This window comes from Aythya fuligula, chromosome 1 (genome assembly GCF_009819795.1).
Source record: "Aythya fuligula isolate bAytFul2 chromosome 1, bAytFul2.pri, whole genome shotgun sequence".
NCBI lineage: Eukaryota > Metazoa > Chordata > Aves > Anseriformes > Anatidae > Aythya > Aythya fuligula.
This window is the reverse complement of record NC_045559.1, coordinates 31512745-31532449: the sequence shown is the minus strand read 5'-3', so window position 1 is coordinate 31532449 and position 19705 is coordinate 31512745. Positions and strand designations below refer to the sequence as shown.

At 41.8% G+C, this 19705-nt stretch overlaps 1 protein-coding gene across 4 annotated transcripts in view; it reads right to left on the bottom strand.

The window, feature by feature from the left end:
* Positions 1-1097: 1097 nt before the first annotated feature.
* Positions 1098-19705, bottom strand: part of PPHLN1 (periphilin 1) — a 70732-nt gene continuing 52124 nt past the window's right edge. For all 4 annotated transcript variants that reach the window (XM_032207603.1, XM_032207604.1, XM_032207602.1 and 1 more), the window contains exon 10: positions 1098-1959. In XM_032207603.1, coding sequence (XP_032063494.1) covers positions 1750-1959 — 210 coding nt within the window. In that variant the 3' untranslated portion in view covers positions 1098-1749. The remainder of the gene's footprint in view (positions 1960-19705) is intronic.

The window sequence follows — 19705 nt, the reverse complement described above, 5'->3', positions numbered from 1 at the left end:
TGCCCCACACCACGTTGCCCTTCCTCCCCCTCTCCCACCCGCAGTTAGCACCCAGGAGGCTCGCTGAGCCTCCCCCAGCGGCTGCACAGCTCCCAGCGGGGTAAGCTGCAGGTCACCCCCTCTGAGCAAGGTGAACTCCTCAGAAACCCAACAAAAGCCAATTGCAAAACCACACCCAGCTGACATTAAAACTAATCGGGCATCTCAGGCATCTGATGTAACATAGACATTTAACGCACTGTATCAAGATTTGCATGTGCAAGATGCTGCGATATATACAGCACCTTGGACATGCAAAATCCCTGCCATTTTATTTACTTTCTTGCAAAGCATTCCCCTGAAACCTTAGGAGCTACTTGATAAGGGGCTGAATTCCGAGACTTTTTCATTTAATACCGTGCACTTCGGGAAGGGAGAGCTTTAGTCGCTTGTCCTGGTACAGAGTTTCAAGTTTCTAAATACAAATGTATACAAAACACTCATGTTTACCTCTTTGTGATTATGATTCAGTTCACCCTTCCCCAAACATTCATAAAAAACAAGATCTCATTAAATGAACACAAATCAACAGCCAGGATACCACCAGTGAATCCTAAATTATGTTTCACCTCTAAAATGTCACCACATAGCACTGGCAGCCTCCTGACTCTAACTCAACCATTTCTCCCCAGCTACCAGTAACTATCAGGTCAAAAATGGCTGCAGACATTACCCAGAATCATTTGGGTTTGAAACAATGATCAATTTGGGGCCTATTTAGGGTTCAACATTCACATTATACCTAATCTGAAGCAACTTGGAGTTACTAAATAAAGAGACAGCCCATGCCCCACCTCGCCACCCCAAATTCCTGCCCCTTCCTGTTGATTACAGAGATTCATAGTTGTTAAAACTGATGCACAAAACGTGGTGAGAAGGCATAAAGGAGAAAAGGGCAAACGAGGAGACCTTGCCTCGCTCAGTGTCTACCTGCAGTTACACTCTGTCAGAGATAGTGAGAAAAAAAAAAGAAATAAAAAAAATAGAAAAATAAAACAGAAAACATTTAGTTGCAAAAACTAACAGAAAAATGGAATTAATTCTACATAATACTGCTTACTAGTAACGGCTCATGATACGAAAAACACCACAATATAAAAGGCATTTGCAGAACCTGCAAGTAGAACGAAAAATACATCACTTATTGCATCAAGCAGGCAGGGTTTCTCTGGCAGCTCAAGACCAGGAACAACCCCTGGCGCAATTTTAGAGAATGAATGTGAAGTTCAAAATTAAACTATAATAAATAACTTAAATCATAGCTGTGAGCAATTCTGCAAGTCTTCCCTTCCCATCGTATATATGAAACCAGGCCATATTTCTGCGTAAGTTGAGGAACAAAGAGCTGCTTCATGTTGTTTTAATAAAAAACGTCGTTTTGTAGTTACACTTACAAACATCAAAACAGCAGTGTACATACATCAGACTGAACAGTTTTTCCTCGGTAACTGTGTAAAGGTTGCAAAAATAGTTTGTCACTATATGGCGTTTTTGAAAAGAAGATCCTTTTCAAAGGAATCTACGTCAACAAGTACAGGTAGGAAGAGCACAACTGCGGAGACTGCGCTCAAGGTACAGCCGTCTTAGGTGGTAGGAAGGAGCACGGGCCTAGGGTTGAGATCTCCAACTGGAATTCCTCTTTCCCCGCAGAAAGCAGATTTATGTATTACAGCCTACAAAACGCAGAGACCTGAAGTTGTTTTTCCGTCCTTAGTAGGGGCCATCTTTGAAAGACTCCGATAACTCCTGGTTGGCGGCGTCATACTGGGCAATGAAATGTTTGAGTTCCTCAATGCATCGCTCGCCGATCTCGTGCAAGTTCTGCCGCAGAGCAAACTGAATGGACTTCTCTAACGACGGATCTTTATCAATTAGCATCTTCACTACCATGCCAAAGGTTTCACAGTCTTGTCTGTAGACCTAGGAAGAAGACATTTTAGAAAACCATTAAACATGAGACAGTGTACGTTAGCACACCAATGGCCTTCATCGGGTTAGGAGCCACTGCAGAGCCAAAACCAAAGGATATTGGATTTAACTGAGTTCCAGCTGTAAGAGATACCTGCCTTTTCCTCTCTTTCGACTGGCTTTAATACAAATGTAACTAGTTCAGAACTATCTGAATACAAGAAATAACCATTATTGGAAGAAATGCCAAAAATGAGAGCAAGTTTCTCTTGCAGCAGTAAAATAAACAATGGCAGAATAAAGTGGAAATGCTAAAACAGATTTTGTAAAATATGTAAAATTAATTTAACTGTGGCATGCCTAGCAATCTCAAACTCTGTACTATAGTAACTTAGCTTGCAATCTTTCATAATTCTTTAAATACAAGTCACATTTACATATTTTCACCAGATTATGTTTGTTTGTTGGACAACACTTTCTCACAGTCCTTGACAACCATACTTTAAATAGTTTGACTGCATTGGTGATTCAACTGTTAAGGATAAAAGAAACCTTGGTAGGACTCTTCCAATTTACTTTTTTTCTGAATTCCAGCTGGGGTTGGTTATTAATCTAAACACCACCAAAGAAAAAATGCGTCCAAGTCTTACAACTGCTAGAGGAAGCTTTCATACAATTTTGCTTTTTTTAACCATTTTCCTGTTAGAAGATACCATGGATTTCTGAATGAAGACAAGTCAGTTGTATATCTGTACATTTTTTGGAGGAAAAAAAGCTAAGATTTCAATATTTCTCCAAGTATGCCTATCTTTTAATATTGTGTTAGAACTTCTTTTAAAGATATGTGACCCTTTCCACCCACATTTAACTACATTGTAGACACAAATGATACAACTGTATATGCACATTTCCCTGAATTTATTAAAAAAAAAAAAAAAAAGAAAGAAAAAAGGAAAAAGAGAATAAAAACACCCAACCAAATCCCTCCCACCACCACACTCTTCTTTTTTCATATTGACTAGTCATTGGCAGCCCAAGCATATTCATATCAGAGAAGCAGGAAAAAACACATACCTTCTTCACACAAATTCTATTTACTACCCTCAGAAACACTATGACTTAACACAATGCAATTAATAAAGATTGTTGTCAGAGGTTTGATAGTATTTTCTATGATTCAATAATAGTTCAAACCCAGACCCATTTTTCAAACACTGGTTAGCAAATAAAGGAAAACCTTTTAGGAGAAACTCATTTCAAAAGACAAAAAGACAAGTGCAATCCGAAGCTAATTGGAACAAGATATCCTGAATGAAGGAACAGTGGGAAAAGGTGTTTTGTTTTGTTTTTTTTCAGAGACTGGGTTTGTTTCCTGCTTTGTATGTATGGTTAGTTCACTGGTAGCAAAATATCAGTAAGGAAAAAAAAAAAAGACCATTTTCTACAAGTGGTGCTTGCTAAGAGAAACTCAGAACAGAGCAAATTTTAGTTCTTTTTTTTTTTTCCTGACTCGTTCCAAGGAAAAAGCTCAGGAAGAATTACTGTGTGTGATTAGCCATATGACAGGCAGATGGTTTTACATTTTGGGCAACTCAGGCTTTTCAAGCACTTGTAGCAGGCTTGCTGCTATCACCTTCACCACCTTCACAGAATGATTTTTGAAAGCTTTTTTTTTTGTCCCCATTGCCATTATATTTTGGGGGAAATGGTTCAAAAAGGTGGTTTGGGTTGTTGTTTTTGTTTTTCTTATTGCATGTCTATTTGCCCTATTTTATCACCTTTCAGTGTTCAGACCAAGGATGTGTGAATGGCCTTCCACAGGTAAACTGACCTGGTAAGGGGCAGTCTCCACAGCACGCTGTGCAACACCAACACAAGTGGAAACCCAACAGTAACAGAGGGCACAGGCACACTGCCCTCCCTGTCACACCGCAAGGCACCCCAAGGTGCAGCTGGAGGAAGCGCTGTCCTTTTAGCTGGTCTTCAAATGAATGGCAAACAGTGCTGCTTGAGATTCCTCTCACCCTCCCCAAAGAAACAACCCAGATGAAATTCTCTGACCCCGAGCGCACAGAGATTTGCTCAGCCTGGGCACATTTTCCTTCTACAGTTCCCCAGCAGACACCCAGAAGAAGAACCAAGAGGGCCACCATCATCGTCATCAGGCCTGGAGGCAGAGAAGTCGCTTTGCTGAGCCGCCAATGTGGGAAGCAAACACCTTCATACCGCAGATGAATGGTTTCAGCACTTTGTAACAAAAGCCTTTAAGAACTGGATACCTAACGTAGGGGAAGAGGGCAGGAGGTGGAGCAGGAAGGCAATCCCAGCAACAGAAAACAAAGGAAACAGCTCAGCTCCTGTAACAACACTTGAGTCATTTTCCCTCAACAAGCTTTCTACCCCAGTTGCTAATTCTGATCCTCCTGGTGCAATCTGCCTCCTCCTCAGCTGTGCTAATAAACCTATTTATATAGCTGCAATGTAAATTGCATCACTGAAATGATCCCTTTTAAAATTACTTCCCTCCAATTAATGTGATTCAGTGATTCAATTCTAAAAACAGATGCATCAGCACCACCGAAGGAGCTGTGAAGCACGGTTGTGAAGTGGAAAGAACTTCATAAACCAGTTTGTTTCTGAAGCCAGTGCACGAAAACCAGCTCTCAGGGAGACGTTACCATGCTTTGCAGAAGGGAAATGAGACTATCCATTACAAGGATATCGACTCCAGAAGAATATTAATTACAGCTTAACGATACCATCAGCTATTCCAAAAAACTGTGAAAGTACTCGGAGCTCTTGAAGAAGAAGGTGGTGGCCTTGCATATTAAAACCCATCTTCTCCACAGAAGATACGAAGGCTATTTCTGGGAAATAAGCTGAGAAACGATGCTTGAGGAGGAAAGGAAACTGCAGAACAGATTCCCAAAAGCAAAAAACGCTTTCTGTTAGAGAATACTGGAAGAACTCATGACCCACCAGGTTTCAAAATACCCATATCTCTAAAGTTCCTGCTGATGCTGATTTTGAGTTCAGAGCATGGGACATCCATCTGTAAGCATCTGGCACTGAAACCTGAAAGTGATTCCATGTGTGGGGAAAGAAGAAATAGCACCTGTATATTGAAAAACTAGAAAGGGAATGACACCAACGACATGATTACTCTGTCTGATGGATATGTCAGGTAATCCTGAAAACAGCTAAAGGCATAGGGTGATCATTTACCCAGGCCATAGCCTACTTTTATTCTCTGACCTCGGCTACAGCACCAGCATAATGGAAAGAACGTGCATCACTCCAGCAAGCAGATTAGGGAGGAGTAGAAACAGCTGTTCTACTCCTAAATATATATTATATATATATGATTTGTGTGCGTGTATATGATATATATATTAGTCTTGATTTACCTATGAAGGAAAAGTATCCAAACTGAATTCAAGTTCTCTGAAAAGTTTTCCAAAGTCAGCAGAATGGGGTACCCATGAGCTCTGAGGATCACAAATATGCTCACTTTATATTACTCTCCTGGTATTTTAACATCTTTTCATTCTTCCACGATAATTGCCTAGAAGCTCCAGCTGAGATCAGCTCTTCGCCGTGCTAGTCTCTGTAAAAGCACTTGGCCTTTGTCTAAAGGCAAGTCTAAAGAGGTTTGCTAACCTACAACGTTAGCAAACACTTCATATATTCGAGGAATCTAGCCCCAAAGTTGCACAGTTAGAGCTGTTCAGATGTAGCTGAAGACCTGAGCAGACTCCCCCAGGTACTGCCCACCGGCTGGAGGTGACCAAGCCCCCAAACTCCCCAGGCAGAATGAAACCTTTGAGAACCCCCTGTGCAGTTTGCAGAGTTAACCTCAAAGCACCACCACTAGTGCTTTAAATTACAATTTATGATACTGACATAGAAGACGTGAAGCATACTCTGGATTCTCTTCTTCTGCCTCACCTTTGGGATGTTAACCTCTGATGGTGAAGAGGAGCTGAAGCAACCACCTGGAAACTACTGTATTCGTTTTTTATGTGCCTTCTGCAGCGATCAGCTAACAATGGTCTTGGCTTAAACAAAAAAAAAACGCACTGAATGGCTCAGCTGACGTGTGAGCCATTCAAAAATTGGTTGTGTCTTCAAACCCTGGGTGTGGATGAAATTCTGCCTAGGTCGGGAATACCTTGATGACATGCCTACTGCTCGCTGTCAGTCTGCATCATTTCCTTTCCATGCCTAGCACAGCACAAGGTACTTCTCCAAAACTATTCTGGAGCTGCCCATGCATTTTGCAGAGCAGAGCTGTTGGACAACATAAACAAAGAGCAAGGAGAACAGAAATCTGAAGTTAAGATTTACTTCCTTGAAGGACACCAGTCTGCAGAAGAGTCAGATACTCTGCCGTCTTGGTCTCAAAGCCTTGCATATCTGGCCAAAAAGCTTAGTTTCAACACCACGGGTAGACACGGTAATCACGGGGATGTTGCCAGGAAAAACAAGGAAGTTAAAATGGAGATATTCACAAACCTTATTTCAGGCTGTGGTGGTGTCTGCAGCTCGGCTCTACAGCCTGTGCACAGAAAAGCTTTTTGATGTCTCCAGGTAATCCAACACAGCCAGAACAGGGACAAGGTGGGCACTGGTCAGCAGGTGGTGAGCAAATGCATTGCGCATCACTTGCTTTGATATTATCCTTATTATTATGTTTCCTTTCCTTTTCTGCCCTATTAAACTCTCTTCATCTCAACCCCTGAGCTTCACCTTTCTCCAATTCTCTCCTCCATCCCCTGGAGGGGGAGTGAGCAAACATCTGCGTGGTGCCCAGCAGCCTGCTAGGTCAAAGCACGACAGCAGCCCTTGACAAAAAGCGAAACAAAAGCAGTTCCCTGACTGCTGGAAACCCCTCAGGAAGGCTGGTGCCACCAGGCTGCAAGTCAGCCTGCATCTCCTGTGGCCCCAGGAGATAGGAAGCAAGCTGAGAAGCAAGGGGGAGATGAAAATTGTTCCTGTGTCAGAAAGGATTCAACCAAGCCTTCTTCTCTCATTTCTGAAAGAACCAGTCCAACAAACATGCTTTACATAAAAGGTGGACGTGGTTTTGAATGAATGACACTGGTACTTTTTTTGGGTTACAAATACATAAAAAACACTGCCTTGAAGAGGAATCACTGAGACATTTGGGGATGCGAGGCTTCAGCAGCTTTGTGCAAGACATGGGCAAATTCATCTCAGCACTGAAGATGGTGCTTCTGCTCTCAGACACGAGCATGGCATCAGGCACAGCGACGGTCACATCCACTGAGTGCCTGTGATGACTTAGCAAGCAAAATTGATGCCCATGCTTTAATCTGCCATGTCCAGCTCCTTGCTCTTTTCCATCACGCTTTTTCCTGCCTTTCTGAGCGTTCCTGTCGTTCCCTGCATTCACAGGTTCATCCACCTCCCTCACAGCACCAGGACACAACCGCGGGCTCCCCGAGCAGCCCCTGCACGCCCGCAGCCCACCAGCAGTGCTCGTGAGCCAGGGCTCACCTTCAGAGGTGGCTCTTCTCAGCTCCTCACCCTGAACCTGAAGGCCAAAGACGCTGGAAGCTCAGTTCAGATGGGGGAAGAGTTAGGGCTGTGGCTCAGAAACCGCCTGAAACAGCCTGCAACCCTCAGATACTAACTCGCCTTGAGAAGATCCGACATGCCCAGCAATCAGGGCCCTGTATCTGTGAATCATCCCAGCACTCATTTTATACATTATCTTTCAGAAGGCAGCAGCTTTCCAGTTACTGGGGAGACGTTTCCCACAAGTATCAAATGCCCCGTGCGAGGAGAGAGGCGAGGGGCTCGCTGGTGGCTCTGTGATTTCCGACAGAGGCGCTGCTCGAACTTGCAGAGCACGAGGCTGAGTGCCATCCCACATCCCCTACAGATATCCCATTAACGGAAGAGCAAACTGCTCGAAATCCCTCTCGCTTCGTGAAGCCCCAGGGCTCCTCTGCAGAGGTAACAGTTTTTGCTCCCCTGGCTACACCCTGATGGCTCGGTTGGTTATAGCCCTCTGGTGGTGTGCAAAGGGCTTCTTTCCTCTCCACAGCCCTCCGAAAGGCTGACAAAGTGCTCCTGTGTTTGCACAGCCACGTCCACGCCAGGTTTCTCCCAGTTCGCCTGTGAGCTGGGTGAAAGGATTTGTAAACCTGGCTCTGAGGTGACTGCGCACGCAATGAAATTTCAGGCTGTAACTGTGCACGTACCTGCTGGCGAAGCGGGAAGCTGGTATGCATCCAGTGACCTCAATGCTGCTGGGAACAACGTCTCTTCCTTGCCACAGCCAGCTTCTGAAAGCAATTACCTCTTCCCCAAACCACTTTTCTTTAATTTACACACTTCGATTTTTCTCAGCCATGCAAATTAGCCTTTATTAAACCACCCGAAGTCTTCTCTCCTCGAGTACAGCAAGCTAACACTCTGATGAAGGAGCACACAGATATTTTCATCCCTGCAGAGGCACTGCAATCTGACTGCTCTGTTCGTGAGCACAAACTCAGTGCTGCACGGTGCCAGCAGTGCTCACCACTGCCATCGAGCCCCTGCAGACGGCTCTCGTGATCGAGATCCTTTAAATTGGTTTTCAAGCCGGACAAACTGTTTTGCATCAGTACAAAAAGCTAAATTGAAGCACAACAACTTTAATACTTGGTTACAATACAGGCGTGCAACTTTTAATTATAACATACCAACAAGTCTATTCTATTCCCTTTTACACATGCACTAATGATTTTGCCTTGAATCCATGTAATAATTTTTGTACCCTCTAATCAATGCGTTTTTAGGCCAATCAGTTATTCATTGAAATGCAAATTGGGGGAAACAAGTTATTTAATCCACTATAAAATAATGAACAATTTCATGTTAATTTGGCACTTACTGGAGATATGGAAAATATTCCGGTTATTTGTACTTAAAGGCAGCTCTGCCCTCCTTCCCGCTGGAAGTTTCAAACGCCTGGTTTAATAGATTTAATCTGCTTTCAGAAAGAAATGTTAAAACATATTTTTGGCATTTAAATACCTGACTGGAAGGACTGCCAGAAGCCCCTCACGTGGAAAAGATGCTGACACAGCCATCATTTTAAGAGTATGAATTCAGATTTGGGCCCTGCTTTGTCCCCCAGAACCGGGGCTGGCGAGAAGTGGGGGGCACGTAAGCCCTGCTCTGAGCCCCAGAGGAGGCAGTCGCTGCTCCCCAGCACAGACCAAAGTGTTTGGCTGATCTACGGTGTCCTGCTTCCAGGACCCAGCACCTCCTGATTTATTTATTTTTTGTTATTATTTGTTCCTTTGATTAATCTGGCAAAAGAAAACGCAGCCTGAAACATCACCACCGCAAGGCTTCCCACTCCACTTTACATCAGAATTTTCTTATGGAGAGAGATGAAAAGTCCCCTATAAAATTGTGTGCCAGGGGCGGGGAGCTGTTTCTGTGTCTGTACCAACTCTCTCCTGAGTCTACACACATTTTCAGGCTGAAATCCCTGAGCAGCTGCCTTGGGCCCTGAGACACAACTCTGGTCTTTTCCATGCTGCGTAATTCACTGGGAAGAAAACATGCAGGCCAAATTGGTTACCTCAGTGAAAGCATTATCCCCAATTTAAGCTCAAGCCATCATCTGCATCCTCCTTTGCTTCAAAGCACGCCCCTGGTGACACCTCCGCACTGACAGTGAAGTCATGGGGCTCGCACAGGGTGGAGCGTGCTGTGGCTCAGGAGAAGCGCACTGCTGGCATATCAAAGCCACGTGGCCTTGCCCAGCCACCATCCCTGTACATGTAATTAAAAAAAAAAGTCTTAAGTACGTCAGCCTCATCCTCCTGTGCCTTCTGTTGTGCAGGATTCTGCCTCTGAGCAGAAATGCTTCTAAGCACCACCTCCATAGAGGAGCACCATTGCTCCCAAATTCTTTTCTTCTTCCTTTCACTGCCCAAACAAAGAATTACACCGCCTTGTGCATTTACTCAGCGCTTGTAAAGGAATCCCCAGACAGAACATGCAGCTTTTGGGTGACACCTGAGCAGAGCCAACACCAACAAAACACAGAAAGCAATTAAAAAGATGAGTCCGCACCGACTGCAGCCGGCGTTTACAGCTCCGCTTACACAACCAGGACAAATCTGTAGGCTGGGGCTATGTCGTTCTGCACAACCATAACAGAGGCTAATTGTGTTGATGCCATTCAGAAGCCTGCTCATGGGAATTATGGGACTGTCTCAAGTCTCCTTGAAGTTGAAGTGAAGGGGGAAAGCACAGCATCACACGGCGAGATAAACCTTAACCAGCTCTGACCTGTATTCCTGGCCTTTGCATTAATATCTGGGGAGGTTCAGCAGCAGATCTTTACTTATGAAAGCTTCCACTCTCTAAACACTTCCCCATCACTGAAATTATTACAAACAAGTTTTCAGTAAGGAGAAAGAGGTTTACTTAAAATATATCGCTAGGAAATCCATATATTTACTTTAATAATTTTTAATACTACAGTGGAGGACTTGAAGCGAGCGCTTAAATGAGCGAGAATTGATATATAACACCAATGTGCATAACGATACACTTCATTTAGTTTTACATTTTGGCAAAGCAAGTGCATTATTGCTTCTTCCAGAAACGTCTTGCTCAGCCAAGCAAAAGCAGCTCCCATGTGGGAGAGCAGGAACGATTATGTTACATGGTTTTACTGGAGATAATTCTTTACTAAACCAATCGGACCGCGTAATAACAGCATTCTAACACCAGCTACAGGCCCTCCGAGACTGGTTTGTGTGTGGCCTAGATTTCCTAGGCTCCTTTACAACAGATGTGTTGGACGAGGGTAGTGTTACCTCACGTATTAACCGGTGTGCTCTCGAGGTAAAGCAGCGGTACGAGGTTAAGTTCTGCCTCACATATTCTCCTCCCTGAAAGCGTGTGCCCACAGCCAGCAGATTATAAATCTGAAATAGTCCAAATAGTCCATAGCAGTTACAATTCATCACTTCCTAACCTTTACTAGGAGTGCTGATAATCTCTTGTAGACGTTACCAATTATACCTCTTTGGCTCATGTACTCGTATGTCCACTCTCATGTTTAAGGACGTCCAGCTACAAAAACTGTGCAGGTAAGCCCAAAAAATTCTCCCAAAGAGCAGCAATTTATGTGTCTATTAATTTCCTTTTTTCCCCTCTAATGATGCCAAAGTCCAGAAATCACATTTTCATTGGACCATAAACTAAACAGAAATCCTAAAAACTCTTCTCTCTGAAGGACACTAAAAAAATCCCATTGCTTAAAATGCACGAGTTCAGGATTAAACAGGAAATAATCAGCTTTATGCCAAAGGAAGGACCTCGCCCTGCAACTTTTTATTTATAAAATACAGAATTGATGGAAAGCTATTTCCTAAATTTGCTCCATGGTAAACTTATTGCTGGATCCAAAACAGGAAGGGCGAAGTTTATCTCCAGAAGACTCTGTTTGTCTGTGTTAATTCTCTTGCTAAAAATGCTTTAATAGCTTTCAGTCATGTCCGCTGACCATAAAGGAAAGCTGTAACTCATTTAAGGTTCATCAGAAGGGGCTGAATGTTAATGGCACTAATTACAACAGAAACCACTCTCATCAGAAACACACACCACCTTTTTCATACAGAAGGTACAGCAGGTTTAAAATCCACATATACGGACTGTGTTGCAGTCAAAATCAGCAATGGGGCATGAATTTTTAGCAAAAAGTGCCTTGAGGTGAATGAGCTTTTCCCCAACAGAAGTTTTCATGCTTTCAATTTCATCAAATACCCTCAGCTACAAGAATTCTCGGATGCAACACGCCGCATTAAAATGGCTTGGTTTTGGCATTGGTCAAGAGCGTGGATCACCTCTAACTTCTTCCATGGCACAATGTAAGTGAGCACTTAGCATGAAAATTAATAAAAATGATTTTTTCTAATTAAGAACAACTATCAGATCAGTTGCATGATTAAGTGACAACTACCCCTTACTGTAAGCTCAATGCTAGCGAAACAACGACTTTAAGAACCAGCCTTAACCGAGAAGGCTTTCTCTCCATCACTGCCTGAGAGCAACCTTTTTGTTTCATTTTTTAAATGCTTAAAAACCAAATCACTGAAGCAGGTTTAGTTATGCATGCCATAAGACTTTTTTTTTCTTCTTTTAATTACATGCACAGAATAAAGAAAATACTCCAGCAAATAAGTGAAGTACTGTATGTAATGGCCAACTTCTTCAGAGAGGAAAAACAACAGCTGCAAGAAGAAAAACAATTACTTAGATTACCAACATTTTATTACTTAGTTTATGTTAAACCTTTAGGTTTCTGAAAGTTTAGAATTACTTCACACGTTATATTAGCCTCACAAATCAGTTTTATTAGTGCCTCAGTAATGGACCTGCTTTTTTTTTTTCACGTCCAAGTCATGGTCCTGTCTCTGTCTCTAAGAAGTCACTCATCATTTATTCAAATGCTAATTTCAAATATAAAAATAAATAAAGAAAAAAGTAAATTAAGGCTGTGTTGTTTTTTTTTTGTTTTGTTTTTTAAGCCTTCCATAATTTTCCCTACTTTGTGGATGGTGTCTTTTTCCATAGGCAGCTGTGACAGCTGAGGAGCCTATTTTCCCTTGCCACCTGTCACCATCCCCATGCCAGAAATCACCACCTCACTGGTTCGTGAGCCAGCACTAAGGAAGGCTGCTCTCAAAATTAAGTTTTTAAAATTAAGTTTTAGGCAAAATCAGCCTGATTACATCACACATAACATGTCAGTTGGGCTGCAGGGAGGAATCGTCTGTTTTGGGTGAGAGGGTGATGAGCAGCTAGAGATGATGTCTAGAGAGGACATTTAGCTTTATCCTAGTAGGTTAAAGGTCTTTGGGCTCATTTGGGACATCCTATAGAGCTGCTGCCTAACCTACACAAAGCACACAGGATCAGTGCTTAAACAAGAGTGCATCTTAGCACGCATCTTCAGTCAAAAACGAAGCATCTTAAGAAACAGAACATAAAGCTGGCTTAGCCTGTAACGGCTAGGAGGGGAGCAGGGGAGAGGAGATCAGAAAAGATACATGCCCCTCATTTCTTATTGCAAACATCTTCCTTCCTTCTGTATTTTTTAGCATCCAACACTCAGAATCTCCTGAATCTGTTCCCACAATTCTATCTATTTGCAATTCAACTGGAAGCAGAAATCTGATCCAAAATTTGGTAAAAACAGAAAACATGTCTCCCTAAAGGGAAAGCCACAAGGAGCAGAAATTGTCTTTTATGGTTAGTAAATCATATATCTTAAGGCAGTGATTACCAATTGTGGTCCAGGGGGACACAGAAGTTCAGCATTACTCAGTGGATACACCAGTGGCTGTATCCTCCAGTACTTTGAATCAGTTATTGGGTAAGCTGGAGTTATAGCTCATAAGAAAAATCAAAGAATCACAGTTATCATCTGTTTCAAATAGCTTGGGAAACGCTTGCTTTTATACCACAAGCTATTTTTCCATGTGAAAAATTAGCCTATTTTGTATTTTAAAAGATCTTCTGAGTCTAAGAACATGGGCTTCCTGTTTCCTCGTTCCGTGCCTGTAGCAATGCGATAGTCGAGCACGGCTGCAGCATTTCAGCACGAGAACTGCTACCTATCAAACTCACTGAAGGAATGTCTGCGTCGCTCAGCCCAGTGACACCCAACACTTTCCAGAAGTCGTCTAACGGGGCGACCTGACAGAGGGCAGAGCTGGAATGAACTTGGCAAGGTATGTGAACACGTTTGTGACTTTTTGAAGTGTTCGCTTGTCTTCAGGTTCTGGCATCCACTGCAAGGCTTTGATTCTGTCAGAGTCTGGTTTCAGTCAGTCGTTATAAAAAGCATTGCGACCTGCAGAAGAAAACTGGGATAATCAAACACTTTTTTTTTGTTTTTTCTGGTGGGATGGGAGGGGGAAGTTTTAGAGCTTGAGCTCTGTATTCTTCAGATATCTTAGAGCAGCTTCCTGTGATCCCTGACATCTATAAATTATGAAAACAGCGTGACGTAACAAACTCACTAAGTCAACAAGTATCAGAGATTACTCAGGAGGTAAAACTTATACAAGGATAGCAGAGCTTTACACTCAGCCCTTTTCAATTTATTTCCTCAAATTCCTTATTTACTCTCATTGTAAAGTAGGGAGGCTGATTATACTACCAGTATTTGTTTGCTAGTAACAATGCGAAAGCATCATGTAAATTAACAACTGCATCAATAAAAAAATTAAACTGCACTACCATCTCCTTCTATACCAGTCTATCAATCCAATACTGTTAATAGCAATGTAATATTTAAACTTTTATATTTTTCTTTTCTGCAATGATGATTTTTGCCTACTTTTAGCAAAGCAATGAGAATTCTTGGCAATTGTCATGAAGCAATGTTTTACTGATGAACTTTTGCCAGCTGAATAATTCTTTAGTCCGTTGGAAAACTGCTTAAACTTTTAACAGACTGAATCTGCACTTAGTCTTCCTTTCATGGATTTAAATCTCCTTCTTTCATGTTTTATAATCACTGTATTCCTACAGATTTCTGATCCTTAAAAGCAGCATTTTGGGTGCAGGAATTTTAGATTACCACCGTAATAAGGAGGTAATACAACAGATCTAAACTAGATAATGAAACTGGAACCCATAGATTCATACATGAGAGTGCTTATTGAATAAAATGTACTGTTACAATATAAATAAACTTCTTAATGCTGCATCCCTAAGCAGAATAATAGCCGCTGCAGATAAAGGCTGCTGATGCTAAATTGATACGGTGTGTTTTGGATAAGAACAGCATGGAAAGAGAGCGCTGAAGTCTCTTTTGATAAGCAGAACAGTTTACTGCCTCAGATAAAAATAGGTTTCTAAAGGTCAAACACTTTAATGCAATAGCCAAAAGAAACAGTACCATGCCATTTACCTTTTAACCTTACTCCATACAAGATTACCATGTGCTCTCAAAGATACAGGATAGACAGGGGTTATTCGTACAAACACATCCTGAAAAATAAGGCATTCCTCACTCTGTGTGGCTTTCCCGAACTTTTTTGTTAAAAACCAAAACAAAACAATTCATGCCAGTCAAATTCTAGCTGAACCACGCTGTCTGGAAACAGAATCGAACAAGGAAACAGATTTAATCATCCAGAACAGACCAAGTCAAATTCAATAAAAAGCGCAATGAAAATGAATGACACTTTCTCATTTCATTTAGAAATTCCAGCAGGCTTTCTGTTTTTTAAAATCACATAAGGGTATAAACACTGCAAACTTTCTATTTTCAAGCCCTGACATTCTGTTATTCCAAGGATTAGTATCCACAAAGAATTGATTTACATGCTAAACAAAGGATTATTTCATTTATTGACTTAAAGAGCACCATGAACCCTGTAGGATGATAACAGTAACTTTCATTTAAAGAAAAAAAAAGTTGCCTTCCTTAGAGTAAGCCAACAGTTTACGTTCTTAATGAAAAAAATACGACCATCACTTTCCATTCATTGGCTTGCAATGCACTGCAACCACATGAGAGAACCATTGCTTGGTTTTAAGATGATTCATTGACTCACTTCATCTTACCTTGGTTCAGCACTGACCTCTCTTTCACTTGCTCACCTCTTATCTGTGTTCTCCTCAGTTCCATGTTGCTCACAAGCATTGCTATGGACAAGGCCAAGTCACTCTTCCTGCTCCAAAGACTTAGCAGATGGCCAACACACATACATGTATAACAGGGCACAACTATCGCTTCCCACTACCTTTACTTCTGCTACCACATTGTACCCAAGTATTCTCTGCTCCCTTATAATCTAGTTCCTTAAAAAAAAATCAGAAACTCATTGAAAAATATTTCACATCAAGTGAATTATTTGAGTGTGTTTGCATTACCTTGCGACATAAAGGCAAATATTTAAGAACGTACATTTCAGGCATTTCTATCAAATATGAAAACATAAGAGGTAACACTTTGGTAAGCAAATGGGAACACTGTTTAAACACTGAGTCCTGCATACATTACATACATATGCACACCTTCTCTCAAAGCTTTCATTTGAAATTTCATTTGAAATAACAGAGTAGCTTTGAGAAATGCAGTAAAAAGCTAAGTTCTAAGTTAGATGTACAGGCTGAGCAACTCATACTGCAATGAACCGCAAATAAGCCAGTGAAAGCTTTCACCCTTACATGCATAAAACCTCACCTGACATGGAGTATTCAGACTCAGCTAACATGGTATGACCTTTTAATACCTCAGCCAATCCACAACATAGACAAGCTCATTACTGTATCCCAAACAAACTATGCATATCTTAATCTAATTCTTCAGCCACATACTAATTTATTTTTCAAGACTACTTGGTCAAACAGCAGATTGGAGATAAACTGAAGCCTCAGATAGAGAAATAAGACACAAGCCTTATTACTCCAAAGACACCAGACTTTCAAAAATGTCCACCATCCGTTTAACAAAAGGGTTACAAATGACCAAACCCTGTTTTTCCTGAAGTAGAAAGGCACATTTTTATGATGAATGCCATGACTCAAAAAGAGTGAATAAAATGGTCTGTACATCGAGTAAGGGAAGGGGGTGGTGCTGCAAACCACGCTACGTTCCTGAAAGCCCCCACCATATACACAGATCTAAGGCAAGTGAAGAGTTACCTTATGTTTTCATTGCATGTCAAAAGCACATATTTACAAAAATATGTAATCATTACAAAATATGCAATCATTACAAAATATGTAATCAATAAAAAAAGTATTTGGATCAATATAGATATACAAAGAGGGAATAATATCTGCAGTAGATGACTCAGTTCTGATCAGAATCACTCCTCTACCTGCTTACTATGACACGAGTAACACCTCCACAAATCAAAAGCCTTGAGTCTCAACTCACTATGACGGGCACATGCTTTTCCTGGCAGCAAAAAGCCCAGCCTGCCTAAAATAGAAAGGAATACTCTCAAAACTGAGTTTCTGTGGCTCGTAAAAGACAATATTATTACTTTTAATGGAAGATTTTTTTTTTGACCACCACCCCATTCCCCAAGTACTGGCTGACAAGTGATGTGGAAAATTCACATACCAAGAACGCATGCTATATTTGGTTTAACTCATTTTAAAAGTCTGTCTTATCAAATCACAGACAAATTTGCAATTTTAGATTAATCACATCTGGATTAGGTATGTTAATGACTCGGTACTACATCCATTTTACTGTATGTTCACTAGTATACAGATGATAATTGTCACATTTGGAATGCAGATGCAATTCTCAATCCAAAAGGAGCCTGCAAGAATAACAAGACCAATCATTTTGTTTTATGGATTATGAAACATTTCACTGCGTTATTAAAAGCTCACATCACTTATAAATGGGCTCAAGAAACCAACAGCCTGAACCAAACCAAGGGCGACTCAGAGATCTTTCCGCGGCTAGGAGTTCAACATTTAGGCATCCTGTTGCTAGAAACGCGGAGGAAAAGGCATCGACTGCCTTCAGTGAGGCAGGAAACAGAATCTTAGAGTTTATCTTTGCCTCTGATTTTAGAGAAAACATTGCTGCAAGAAAACATCCTACGATAGCAAACTAAGAAAAAGGGAAACCGTACCGTGAACTGCAGTTATGCCTCATCATGAATTTGAGCAAAAACTAAGAAAAGCATTTAAAAATTAAATTGGAACTTTTTTGAGATATAGCTAGACGTCCACTCGGGCAAACAGGTTAATAATTTCATTTGAAACACTTTTACATGACGAAATTATCCGTGCTGTTTTGATTTTTAATTGATGAGAAGTGGGGTAAGCCAAAGCAAACAGGAGCACAACCAGCAGTGATGTGTTTATCTCATTCCTCTGCGAGCAGTTTCAGGTGTTCGGAGCTGGCACGCTGCACATCCTGCCTCCCGACTGCAGCTTCCCGTGGATGTCCCGAGGGTACAGAGAGGGGAAGACACAAGGCTGGTAGCACCTGACTGCTCCCCACTTGTTTCTGGCGCTAGAAATAGCAACAGGTTTCCTTGCATGATGCAGCGTCTCCACCCCGCAGCCAATGAGAAACTCCACTGCATTTGCCCATGGGCTTCAGAGCTTCTCCTGGGGAATTAATTCCCATCTCCACCCATGTCCCAATCATTCCCCATCATTTTCTTTTCCCCACCCTCTTGGCTGCAGTTCCTGATCTCGGCACAAATCTTTTTTTCAACTGCATGTCCAGTCCCACCCTTGCTCATTGCTTTCCATACTCCCATTTGCCAACTCTAAAACCCTCCTGTCACCGCAAATCCTTTAATCTCTTCCAGACTGCCTCCTCCCTCCAATTCACAGGACACATCACCCCTCAGCTAGACGTAGTTCCAATCCACCAATTCCTCAGAAACCCCTGCATCTTTTTGCTCATGCCTGCTGGATCCTCTCTGGTGCCCAGTCATCCTTTCATCTTCCCTTTAGCACTTCTCTCCATTAAAAAAAAAAAAAAAAAAAAAAAAAGAATTTTGACAAGGAAGTTTCCTACCTTGATATTCACACACCATCCTATGCTGGTTTCTCTAATCTGTGTGAAAAAAAATAAAATTGTACTTTCGATTGAGAGGGGAGCACCACTCATTGCCAAGAGCTGGTGAAGGTACAGCCTCCATCCCTCTGCTGGGTGAGACTGCCCCACCAGTAGAAGTCTACTTACAGGCTTCACGAAGGCTGCATCCAGCTCACAGGTCCCCCACAAAATGAGCAAAGAAACAGTATCTTAACCCTAACAGAGTCTTTGCTGCAACCATCCTACTCAGTGGTAGTGTTCAAAAGGGTTTTACTTCACTTGGAGCTCTGTGGGGACATTTCTCTGCAACTGCCTACTTCCAGTTCATCATCGCATTGGCTGGCAGGCAGTAAAGAAATGGTATCAAAAGATTTCTGAACGTTTCATTTGCCTAGAAGTGCCAATATTTTAAGGAGCTGTAAGGGGTTTGCGTTTGAATTGAAAGAGAGCGTTTTGACCACAAACTACTCAAGTTAAAAGGTGGTGAGGTGTCCTACAGAAGAGAGTTCTGGTGATGGCAGCTTTAGACAGAAATTAAACAAATACTTCGAAAAGTTTTATCTTCCCTATGAGTCCCCATTAAAAACAAACAAAAAACCAACTGCAGCACCTGCACAAGAGGATGCTCCCGTGTCTCATGAAATGCAGTAATGCTACGGTCTTTCTCCACTGGAACTCGAAGTTTCTTCTACTGCCCATTTTCACAGAGCTGGTAACAACACATCATCTCGGGTTATGCCTAAATTGAACTCAGTTGAAACCTGAGAGCAGATTCGAAAGATACACAGCACATTGCATAAGCCAGTTTTCCCAGGGAGCCAATTTTGTTTTTTTAAAAAAGCAACAAAATGGGCAAATCTCCAGTTGTAGGTGCTCACTGAAAAGCCTGTGTCAGCACAGCCTGATCTATTCCAAGTTTGCGTTTAAAGTGCTTATGCGGAATTTTTCTCTTTAGGTAGCATGTGACTAAAAAAGTTAATATGTGAGTTACCTACCACTCTGAGGTGGTGAACTGCTTGTGGGGAGGCATTACAGCCAAGTAAGTACGCACAGCAATGAAGGTGGTGTAACAAAACAAAGTACTTAAGCTGTTTGGGGGGCAGGAAAGGGGGAGAGATTGCTAACAAGTCAATTAAACGATCTATTAAGGGTTATTAGTGCCAGTCAGAGCAATACACA